Below are 11,973 nucleotides of genomic sequence, written 5' to 3' on the forward strand. Positions count from 1 at the left end.
CCCGGTGCATTGCTTTGCATCACATATCACGCATTGTTGATTGGTTGGGCTAGACGTATGACCTGTGTTGCTTGAGAAATGAAAAGAGAGATAAAGTTGTTAATTTAATGTTTGGCTTGTCATTCGACTTTGAATTGTATCTTGGATTACTATCCTTCCTCATTGAGCCTCTTGTTCGGTAATTGAATATAACATGTTTTCATGTTTTTTCCATTTCAAGATTTCTCTACGAGCTAGTGAGCTCACCCTTCCTTAACATTTTCAGGTACAAATCAAGGAAACTAGTTCTTGTTGCATGGAGTGTATGCCTGCAAAGAAAAGGCATCTTTTGTGAACTTATTGGACGGTTATTTATACATCTACACTTATAGTCTTTTGGAAATTGGGTAGATAGCTTTGTAACCGTATTTTGACGTTTACTTTTGACATTAGAAGAATGTAATTAACTTTGTTATTTCCACCCGTTAACCTTGATACTTGAACTTTCTCCAACTTATGCTAAACTCAAAGGATCTTTTTGGTAATATTATTATTATTTTTTATTTGTTAATTAGTATCTTTTTTTTGAAGATATGTTTAAAAAGCAGGGCGTGACAGGGGGTTTTAAAGCCAAAGCATGTTAAGGCATTCAAGGTTTAAAGATGGCCAAACACGTATCATCGGATTCAAGCACAAAGGTTCAAAGTGACCCGAAGGCATGACAAGGCAAGGCAAAGCAGTGAGCAAGACCAATTGCTGGAGTTAAGCACCTCGGCATCGATGGAAAGTTTATTGTTACATCGATGTCGAGACTTTTAGCAGCAGTCTAAAGCCTTTCTCCATCGATACCGAGGGCTTTAGGAGAGCGTCTTTGGAGCATCTTGGAGAATATTTTGTGCGCGTACCTTGGAGTTGAAAAGCTTGTGATATCATTGTACAAACAAGTAGAATAGATTTGATTGCATCATTTTTATATCTAGATCTAGATTTTGAATTGTTCTTCATTTTCAGTACTTTAAATTTTATTTTCTACCTTAGTTAATTAGTTTTTGCTATTGTAGTTTTCATTAAAGTTGTAGCCGCTACACCGATCTATCGTTTAATCTAATTTTCTTCTAGTGTTGTTATTTCAATTATGCTAAGTAGATTTTTGCTCGCTCTTATCTTCGTAGATATGTGTGAGTAGTTTTACAAGGTTAGGTCATGGGGTGATTAGCACATCATGACCCGAGTAAAAATTACATTTTTTACCAATAAAGTTTGAATCTTTGATTCGAAAATCGATGTAGAGTTCGGATTTATTTGTTAAATTGCTAAGGTGTTAATCTCTTTGATCATGTGTAGGTAAGAGAACCGCCTACTTACCACACATGATGCTTGGAGCTCTGTCGCACGAGGTATTTGCTAAATAAATTTTAAAGCTAGCTTGATAATCGAACCATCTTATTTTTTGATTTGGAAACCTTAATTGAGTATCTTAAACTGTGTAATTGGGTGAAAAATGCAATTAAACTCGAGTCGTGGGTGTTAGTAATTCCTAGACCTAACCTGCTTTTATCCTAATTTATTCACTTTTTAATTTAGTCCTTTTTACTTTCCACCGCAAATGTAAAACAAAGTTGGCTGCCTAAAAGCCGAAAACCGTACTTACTTCTATAAATCCAGCAAAGCCGTATTAATTATTTCCGTAAGTACGATCCCGGTCTTTTGGATTATTATGCTTCAATTTGACGCTTATACCCTACGCTTGGGGTGATCTTATTTGATATATCGACGAACGAAGCATATTGTATCGTCATGGCGAGAGGAATCTAAAAAGTAACAAATTATGATCGAAATCCATTTTTTTTTTGAATAAAGACAAAAAAATTAGCTTATTGGCTTATTTTTATCTTTATTCAAAAAAAACTTAGATTTCGATCGTAATTTTTTACTTTTTAGATTACTCTTGTCATGACGATGTAATAATTCTCAAAAAATTGACGAAAAACTAACAAATACAAAAAAAATTTGAATAAGGACAAAAAAAATAAGCTAGTTGACTTATTTAGTCGAACGGGAACTCGCGCTTTCTCTCTCTCTCTACAAAAAACAAGCTTTGAACAAATAAAAAGGGGCTTATTATTATATAGAGAGAAACTTATTCACGGAGCATTCGCAAACAAGACGTTCACAAAAAACGCGCAATCTCATCCGTCTGTTTCGACAATCAATGATTGAGATATATTTTTAATCTTTGACAGATAATTAATATTTTGTATCATTAATAGTTTGTCTTAATCTAAATTGTCCAAAACACTTTCGGACGGTCGCAGTTGGCTTTCGTAAACTTTATTTACAAAACCTCCGTAAATAAAGATTTTCCCTATTATATAGGACTACTACTCTCTTCCTCCCTCCTTCCGGAAAAAGACATCATACCACGTGCCAGTAGAATATTGTTCAATAAAAAATGGTTATTTTTCAAAATATTTGGATAAAAGTAATTTTTTTTTTCCAATTCTTCTCGTCAGGACGAATTAATAATCCACAAAAATTTGGCGCAAAACTAACAAATGGGAAAAAAATTCAAATAAGGACAAAGACTTATTCTAAGATCAGAAAATTGGGCTAGAGTCCACAGTCTAGACTTATTGGGCCTTCTAGTCTGGGTAATTCTTTTAACAGGCTGCGGATCCATTATACTAACTTGTATGCAGCCTTAGGTCCATTAACGGACCAAACTACCCTTAGTATATAAAGGCCAGATTTAAACTCTGAGAAGAGAGAAGAGAACTCTTCTCGCTGTCATTACTGTCGTGAATTTGGGGACGACCAAATTCACGATCAATGCTTCCTCTGTCTCGCTCTCATGGTTTCAATTGTTGAGCTCGCTCTCTCTCTCTCTCTCTCTCTCTCTCTCTCTCTCTCTCTCTCTCTCTCTCTCTCTCTCGTTTGGTTTGGTTTGGAGATTTAGGTTTGAATTGCTATCGAAGGTTTCTCACTGTGATCTGATGAAGATTTCCCACTGCGATTGGAAGGTTTGAATTGTAGCCGAAGGTTTTTCACTGTGATCTGACGAAGGTCTCTCTTTCTCTCTCTCTCTCTCGTTTATTTGATAATCCAGTTTACAAGTCAACTTTTGAGTGTGTGTGCATTTGTGCGGTTTGTGGACTGAATGGATAGAACAGATCTATGTCGACAATGATATTTTATTTTTTATTTTTTTGGAGCAAATTAATAAGACAGATAATGATATTTGTTTGCATTTTTTGCTTGCAGAGAGTGTTAAATTTGCAGTATGGAATCTTCTATTGTTCTTCTGTGCAAATATGGTTCAAAAACTCTTGTCGTATCAATTAGAAGAGATTTCTGCTTTGACGATGTTGTCCGTAGTCTGGTTAAGAAGTGGCCAAATTTGGAAACCTCTAGTTTTCAACTTTTGTATGCTGTAGGTGGACATGACAATTGCGTTCTAGATAATGATGTTAATTTTGTAAATATGTTCGCATTGGCTGGTGCGTATGGGGTTAGTTGCATTGATGTAGTTGTTGAAGTGCTTTCTTCTTGTGTTGATTATAATAATCGGAGTATTGTTGTTGAAAGTGTTGAATATCGAAGAAGTTTTGAAGTTGGTCAAAGTAGTACTATGCATGAAGTAGAAGAAGATCCACTTGAGAGGTTTTGTCAGCACCACTACATTGTCCGTCTTTCTGCTGGTTGGGCTAAGTTGATTACTCATGTTGGCCAAGAGTTTAGAGGCGGAGTAAAAGAATTTAGGGATTGTTTGACAATGTATGCTATTGAAGTCGAATTTGTATATAAGTTTTTGAAGAATGACAAGACTAGAGTAACGGCGGAATGTTCAAAAAAACATATAGAATCTGGTTGTCAATGGTTTATTCATGCAACCATTGAGAGATCTAACGGTTTCTTTTGTATTAGGGAGTTTAAGAAGAATCACAGTTGTGTTGGTGTTTTTACTAGTTCGAAGAATCCTCGGATGAGTTCAAAGTTGGTTGCTAAACAGATTAGGGAGGAAGTTCGAACTAAGACAAACTATGCACCAATAGAAGCAGTGAAATTTTTTGAGAAGTATTATGGGAGTAAAATCAGTTATCACCATGCTTGGTTTGGGGTTGAGAAGGCAGGTGATGAGCTGTATGGAGATTATGCATTATCTTTTGACCTACTAAGGTGGTATGCTGAGGTAGCGAAGGAGAAAAACCCAGGAAGTGTTATTGATGTTGAGTATTGTGACAAAACTAATTGTTTTAGAAGGATTTTTGTAGCATTTGATGCGTGTATCAAAGGCTTCAATTACTGCCGTCCTTTGTTGGCGCTTGATGGGACTTTTTTGAAGGGGAGGTACATTGGAACCCTTTTCGGAGCTATAGGAATAGATGGCGATCAATGTTAGTTATTTTTATTCGTCTTCTTATCTGTTCAATATTGGTTTTCTGTTTATGTTATGTTATTTGGAAGATTGGGAGACAAGTTTAATATAGATAACAACATCTATTGTTTTTTGTTGATATACAGTCATAGCAGATTAATAAATAAATACAGATAACGTTATATTTTCCCTTAGATTCTAAGATACAAAGGACTAATTTGCATTGATTATGTTATACCATGAATATATTAATGTAGATTAATGTTGCTTGTTGCTTTTTTTTTGGATTAAGACTGTTTCCAGTGACTTTTGGCATTGCTGATTCTGAAACTGACGAGAATTGGCTTTGGTTTTTGAGAAAGTTGTCAACAATTCTGTCATCTCGTCCAATAACATTCAAAACAGATCGTCATTCTGGGCTTTTGAAAGGTATTCCAGAGGTTTTTCCCAATGGATATCATGCATATTGTTTGCAGCATCTGAAGTGTAATTTGAGGGACAAGTTTAAGGGCAGATTGTCTAATGGTTTTAGGGACAGAGTAGTCGAGTTGTTTTCTTATTGTGCATATGCACCATCGATTTCTGATTATGAGGAAGCTTTTAAAGAACTCTGCAATGTTGGTGGTCCAAAAGCTAAGGATTTTGTTGAATCGTTGCCACTTGACAAGTGGGCAAATGCATATTTTGAAGGTAGAAGATATGGGGACATGTGTTCAAATCCAGCTGAGTCTTTCAACAAATGGATTTTGGAAGCCCGTCATTTGCCAATTTTGAATGCAATTGACACGATAAGGGTTAAACTGATGGAGCAAATGTGTGATAGGAGGCAACAGTCATGGAAGTGGAATGGCATCGTGTGTCCTGAAATGGATAAGAAGTTGGTCACGAGTTTCAACAAAGGTCGGTCGTGGACTGTGGCAAAGGCAAGTGAAGATGTTTTTGAAGTGTTCTCCCTTCCGACAGTTGTAGTTGATGTTCAGAGACGGACGTGCACATGTTGTCGATGGCAGTTGAACGGTTTTCCTTGTGTGCATGCAGTGACGGCTATTCAAAAGGTTGGCCTCCAAGTTTTCAAACTACATAGATCCTTTTTACACCGTTGAAGCTTTCCGATTGTCGTATGAGAGTATGATAAATCCTATTCCCACTCTCGGAGCTCCAGAAGTGACAAAAGAGAACCGTGTAGTTCTTCCTCCTAAGATAAAAAGGCCGCGGGGTAGACCTAAGGTTCAAAGAATTCGATCAAAGGGGGAGAAGGTGAGATAAATAAGGTGTGGGAGGTGTGGAAAGTTGGGAAACCACAATAGGAAGAGATGTAAAGAGCCAATTGAGTGAACTTGTTCTTAGGATATTGCTAAGTATTATTTGATTCGTTCGATTTGAACTTGTTCTTAGGATATTGATTGTTAGCATGATAGATAAGATTTTGTTGGTGTAATAAAGCGTACTAATTTTCACAGTTTTTCAGTCCTGTATGTTTTGTTGCCAAAATACAGAGAACAGAATATGACAGATTTCATCATCTGTTTGCACATTCACATCAATGTTATGAACACAAATGTACGTATTTCAGTTTCCAAATCAGCAGCAGCATAGGTATCCAGCAAATGTACCAATATTAATGTCATTTTTGGAAAAGCATGGCAACTCAAGAAGCCAAGTCCAGAAAATGTGCAGCAAACAAGAAAAAAAATTGACATGGTTTCCTTGCTTTATGGCCTAGCCGAACAGAATATGACAGATTTCATCATCTGGTTGCACATTCACATCAGTGTTATGAACACAAATGTACATATTTCAGTTTTCAAATCAGCAGCAGCATAGGTATCCAGCAAATGTACCAATATTAATGTCATTTTTAGAAAGCATGGCAACTCAAGAAGCCAAGCCCAGAAAATGTGCAGCAAACAAGGGAAAAAATTGAAAGGGTTTCCTTGCTTTATGGCCTAGCCTGATGCCTTGCGTCTCAAACTAATAAAAACAGCAACAAACAACAGTGTATATCAGCCTACTCCGGGCATTTCTCATCCTAAATTACCATTCACAATAGAAATTCACAAATAAACCCACACCGGGCCTTTTAGTCATCACAGTTAACAATCATAGCCAATAACCACAATCAACAATCATAGCCAAAATGAAAGTTCTATGTAACTATCAAAATCCAGATTGTCACCAGTTACAAACTGTCAAACGAATCACTTACAAACTGTCAAACGAACAATCTATACACTGTTCTGCCATCTACAAAGTGTTAAACCAACCACTAACACATTTGTCAAATGAATCACTTACAAACTGTCAAACCAATAACCTATACACTGTTCTGCCATCTACAAAGTGTTCTGTACACTGTTCTGCCATCTACAAAGTGTTAAACCAACCACTAACACATTTGTCAAATGAATCACTTACAAACTGTCAAACCAATAACCTATACACTGTTCTGCCATCTACAAAGTGTTCTGCCATCTACAAAGTGTTAAACCAACCACTAACACATTTTGTATTCCTAAACAAAAGAGGAGAATTTGCTCCTAAACCAGTGCTGAATCCAGATTTCTCTACTGATCAGAAGTAAAATCATGAGCTAATTTTTTGTCTTGCCACTTTTCTTTCGTCCATAATCTTGGCTCATCATGTAAAATCTTGTGGACCAAATGCACTCTAAAAGCTGAAATATCTTCTTTTTCAAGCTTTTGTGGTATTTCTTCAAGCTCTGCAATCTTTTTGATGACATAACAAACAACAGGTCCACAATCAACCCTGCATATATTCAAGAGATAGAGTTTAGTAAATTGCAATAGATGTCGTCATATGCTTAACTATGGAAAGTTTGATTGAAGCTTACGAAGCAATATTCTGTTGTGGTGCTTCTTGCACTGTTCTTAGTTGAGCCCCATCTTTAAAGATTGACTCTATGGGAGTTAGCAAGTTGAATTGTGGCTGATTACTTCTCATTTCTTCCAATTTCTTCATGAATTTCTCAACATCTTTCTATTTTTTCAAAGTAAATTTTTTATGTTAGTTGCAGTCATTGATTATAAGGGATTAAATAAGCAAATAATAGAGAGGTGAAGGTTTTTTACCACTATTGCAGCATCTTTAAGGTAATGGTCGCCTGATTTCTCCTTCTTTCTTGGTTTCAATGAATTATAATGCTTCCATTCCTGCTCTTGCATATCATAAACAAGCAGAGTCCAATGATATGGACTGTTTTTGTTCGTCTTATTTCCTGAAGAGTTCATCGGGAAAACAAGGTACCGAAAGTAATCTAAGCTCCTGTCATGTAATTCGTTGTAGAGTTGTTCAAGTTTGCTATCAAGGAAAACTTTTTGGGGGACTGGTTTGCCATTGTGATAAGTGTCTGTGGGAATAAAGTATGTTAGTTAGATAAACACAAACATATGTGAAAATCTGCATTTCTGGTATAGCACAGACATGAACAAATAATGACATCAAAACAGTGTGAACATAACAGTGTTTTATTATGGGCAAAGGGCAATGTACTTACCTAGCAGGTGGATGTGAAGAACGCACTGTTTCCTTGCATCAGTCGTTTAACTTCCTGCTCCCTTTTCAGCATTGATGTGTACCCGTCTATTACCTCGTTCCTCATGTCTAGTTCATCCAAAAGCTTTATTATTGATTTGAAAGTTATGGTATAACTTGTTTCGTTGTTTGTCCAGACTTCTTCACTGTGATGTCAAAAGGAAAGAATTATACAAAGAGAATGGAATTGGGAATTAATGAAATAAGTGTATCTTTACTTACTTCACATGCCCTTGGTTTAGGTCATAAAACAGATTCAGCAACGCTTTGTCTTTTTCTTCCAGCTATTTACCCAATTTTGTTTTTTCAACTTTCCATTTTGGTATCACATCATCCATCTCCTCCTGTTTATTCTTCTTTATCTTCTTCAGGTCTTCATAGACAAAACCATCCTCTCTCTTCTCTATTCTTGTCTCATTTTTCACATTCTGTACAAGAGATGAAGGGTCCACCTGTTTCCTCTTTTTCTTGGTTGGTTTTGGACTGTTTTCAGCTAGTACACCCGTGAAAGTTTCAATAGTTGTCCTTTCCACTTCTTCATCCGGTACCATTTGATGCTCAGGACCACATTCTTCTTTTTCTTCCTCCCCTTCATCTTTACCCTCTGCATCTTTCTCCACACTTTCACTTGTCTATTTTCCAAATAAAGAAATAAGATTAGGTTATCTATGTGGTTCTGTGGAAAGATAAAGGAAAAAAAAAAATCAGGAAGCATATAACCTAAGATGTGTTTTAGAAATAAGATTAGGTTATATTACCTTGAATTGTTGGGTAATAATATGTGTCTCTATGTCGTCAATGGTTCCCTCTGCTCTTTCTAGCTTTTCAGCTATAATGTCGTTCTTTACGAGCACGTTGCAGATCTCAACTTCCTTATGCTCAACCTCTTTCACAAAAAAATCCCTTTCAACATGAGCAGTCTCCACTTCAAAATTGAGTTCAGCAACTGTTTCCTCATATGTCTCGTCTTGAAGCTCCGAAATTCTTTTCTGAAGCTGGGTAATTGTAGCATCTTTTTGTTCATTCTCCTCGGTCAACCTTTTGATTTGCTCATTCTCCTCAGTCAACCTTTTGATTTTTTCTCGGAGGATTTCATTTTCTTTTTGAAGCTCTGTATTTGCATCATCATGGTCTGGGTCATCACCATCTTCTGGCTTCACATGATCATCTTCCGGCACCTCAACAAATCCGAGCATCTCTTTCTCCAATTCCGTTGCCTCCAACTTTGAGTCGTTCACGATTAACGGATCAAGAACATCCAACGGGTTATTTGCCAAACCAACACTAAGGTCGGTACTCACTTGGAAACACATTCCAATTTAATGGCTACTGTTACCATTCACATCATCTCCGTATTAGTCACAGCTCATTCAAAAAAGTGTTGCAACCATTCACAAAAAATCTCTCTCAAATAGAAAATCAAACATAACCAACCCACAGTTCTACAAAGTAGTGCTAAAAAAACACTTCATATTCTTGTTCCAAATAATAGATGTCTTCAAATTTGTGCACCACTTAAATCCCTTTCACTGCAATCTTTTTTTGTTTGTCAAACGATAACATTATCATCCATAGAATGAAACGATAGAAAAACCCTAACATCAAGAGCTCCCATCTATGCGAAGCTGCCTCCGCAACCATCTTGGAGGAACTGAAATCCACTCCAAACTGCTTCCCTCTCCAAGCCCCTTCTTCCCTAATTCATTGAACGCGACGCACAAACTGGAATGAGCTTGTCTCTAACCCCGTGCACTGATTTTGAATATCCCTTACCACCACTTCTACCTCCTGATTAATCTCCACACTTCCATATAGCATACCAATCACGGCCCTTGTGTCCCCTTCAAAAATCGCTTTTCTGAGATCAAGCTGAACCGCAAAAGGTACTGCCTCCCGGAGCGCCAAAGCTTCTGTCAGCAGAGCTCTCCCAACCACCTGCAAAATTTCCTTTGTGTACCACTTAAATCCCTTTCACTGCAATCAAAAGGCTAGAAAATGATGGAATAGACTCAACAACTAAGCGGTTGAGTATTCTTATCTTCTGTAACTCTTCCAACAACGTTAAGCAGGCAGGGCTAATTATTGGGTACTTCTGGAGTGTCATGTGGTACTCCTTGCAAATAAAAATGACACTCGCCAGTAATATGGTGCCGAATATTTAAATTATGTGTTTTTATCAATTATTTTTTGTTTACAGCTTAGAGGTGTCAAATGGACCGGGCTGGCACGGCACGGCACGGAACATGCACGACACGTTGAAATGTGGCACGGCACGACATAAGCACAGTTTTAGACGGGCTCGGCATGAGCATGACATATTGAAATGTGGCACCGGCATGACATGCATGATTTTAGACGGGCACAACACATTTAAATGTCGCACAGCATGGCACGGACACGCTTTTAGACAGGCACAAGCACAGACACGGCACGACACGACACGACATGGTCTTAGACGGGCAGGGCACACCAAATACTAATTTTAATATCAAAAAATATTAATTTCTTATTTTATATTGTAACATAACATTTTATACTTTTTGTATTGATAAAAATATTACACTTTTCACAATTTTTTTTCTTCTCGACAAAACTCGGTTGGGATGTGCCGACATGGGCACGACACAATTAAAAAATAGCACAGCATGGCACGACTTGATTAAGTAAATGGGTCGGCATAGCATGATTAAAAAATGGCATGGCACGACACGACACGATTAAGTAGACCGGCCGGCACAACACGATTAAAAAATGGCACGACACGACACAGCACGATAAAGTAAATTGACCAGCACAGCACGGCACGAAGCACAGTTGACACAGAGCTACATGGGCCATGCCAGCCCGTTTGACACCTCTATTACAGCTAGAAACAAGTACAGATTGAATTATGTGATATTTCTAATTATATTTTTTAGTGCACTTCTGTAAAATTCCACCGCACAAAGTGAGGAAGATGTAATCCTACATAGGGGTTTTTCCCCTTTCAATTACAATTTTCAATTCAACTAAAATGTTTTTTAATTACTTAGATTAATATCACAATGATGTTCTTTTTATTTATTTTGTTTATAGTATGCTATGAAACCTAAAAGTACCGGGTGATTATTTGTCAGTGATAACATAGCCACATTCGAGTCCCGATCAAAGAATTTCGCATATCTTAAAATAAAAAATAAGGTGTGCATCGCTCAGAGAACCACTTGGCATTCCCTTATTCTGTGTAAATGAAAAGAAGATCGTTGTATGTGGCAGAGTAAACGATGTACTTTTTTCGTATTTATAAGGATGGTGTTGAACCTAAAAGTACATAGTCACCATTTTTCGGTGATAAAGTAGCCACATTTGAGTCCTAGTGAAACCAAGATTCTATACGCCTTAAACATGAAAAAGAGGACTGGTGGTCATATTATTAATAAATAAAGTCAATTTTGAAACATATAGTACCGAGAGAATGATGTGAGCCTGTGAGGTGCCTAACACTTTTTCCACACGTAATAGTAAATCTCCGAATCCATATCTATTTCGCAAACCCTCAAATGGGATTCAATTACAAACGTTTGAAAGAAGAATTTGCTCAAACGAAAATATAAAAAGAGTTAATACCGTTTTCTTCACAAAACAATTTTAGCGGGTTACACACCTGAACTCAATGTTGGGTGGCGACTCTTTTTTTTTTTCTTCAAATAAATGTCCAAGTCACACCTACAAACTCAAATTTAACAAATCGTTGCATTTTAAAGTTAAGATTTTAAAGCGTTGCCTTTTTGCCCTACAAAATTGGTTGGGTGACCGCAGATGAAAATTGGAACGCTACTGTAAACATCATCTAGCGAAACCAGTATATGTGTGGTGTGCATTTAAAAATAGTTCTCGTATTGTTCCTATATGGAACATGATCCTTTGCGGTCTTGGTTTTGGAGTTGACGGTCTGTTCATCTCTTTTTCGGGTCTTTTTTAGGTATGTTTTAAACTTTTAATGATCGAAATCGTTCATATTTTTCAACTTGTCGGGAAAATGTTCAAGACAAGATCATTTCGATCTGATAAAGTTTGATATGATTTTG

At 36.9% G+C, this 11,973-nt stretch overlaps 2 protein-coding genes across 2 annotated transcripts; one reads left to right on the forward strand and one right to left on the reverse strand.

Moving 5' to 3' along the window:
- The first annotated feature begins 3,259 nt into the window (after positions 1-3,259).
- On the forward strand, positions 3,260-6,278 carry LOC131309403 (uncharacterized). Its single transcript, XM_058336046.1, has 6 exons — positions 3,260-4,373; positions 4,658-5,371; positions 5,460-5,611; positions 5,815-5,826; positions 5,928-5,963; positions 6,156-6,278. Exons 1-6 carry the CDS (start codon positions 3,260-3,262, stop codon positions 6,276-6,278), a joined length of 2,151 nt encoding a protein of 716 aa, XP_058192029.1.
- A 1,799-nt stretch (positions 6,279-8,077) lies between these two features.
- On the reverse strand, positions 8,078-9,219 carry LOC131309404 (probable kinetochore protein NDC80). The gene is made up of 2 exons (XM_058336047.1): positions 8,665-9,219; positions 8,078-8,538 (listed from the first exon to the last, which is right to left on the reverse strand). Exons 1-2 carry the CDS (start codon positions 9,217-9,219, stop codon positions 8,191-8,193), a joined length of 903 nt encoding a protein of 300 aa, XP_058192030.1. The 3' UTR covers positions 8,078-8,190.
- Between the last annotated feature and the right edge of the window lie 2,754 nt (positions 9,220-11,973).

This window comes from Rhododendron vialii, chromosome 12a, assembly GCF_030253575.1.
Source record: "Rhododendron vialii isolate Sample 1 chromosome 12a, ASM3025357v1".
Lineage (NCBI taxonomy): Eukaryota > Viridiplantae > Streptophyta > Magnoliopsida > Ericales > Ericaceae > Rhododendron > Rhododendron vialii.

Excerpts from the sequence above, each read along its gene's own strand:
- LOC131309403 (XM_058336046.1), top strand. The coding sequence starts at position 3,260 with ATGGAATCTTCTATTGTTCTTCTGTGCAAATATGGTTCAAAAACTCTT. Across the intron at positions 5,372-5,459 it reads TTGTCGATGGCAGTTGAACG|CTTTCCGATTGTCGTATGAG; the intron begins GTTTTCCTTGTG and ends ACACCGTTGAAG. Across the intron at positions 5,964-6,155 it reads AGCATAGGTATCCAGCAAAT|TTTTCAAATCAGCAGCAGCA; the intron begins GTACCAATATTA and ends TACATATTTCAG.
- LOC131309404 (XM_058336047.1), bottom strand. The coding sequence starts at position 9,219 with ATGTGTTTCCAAGTGAGTACCGACCTTAGTGTTGGTTTGGCAAATAAC. Across the intron at positions 8,539-8,664 it reads TTATTACCCAACAATTCAAG|ACAAGTGAAAGTGTGGAGAA; the intron begins GTAATATAACCT and ends TTTGGAAAATAG.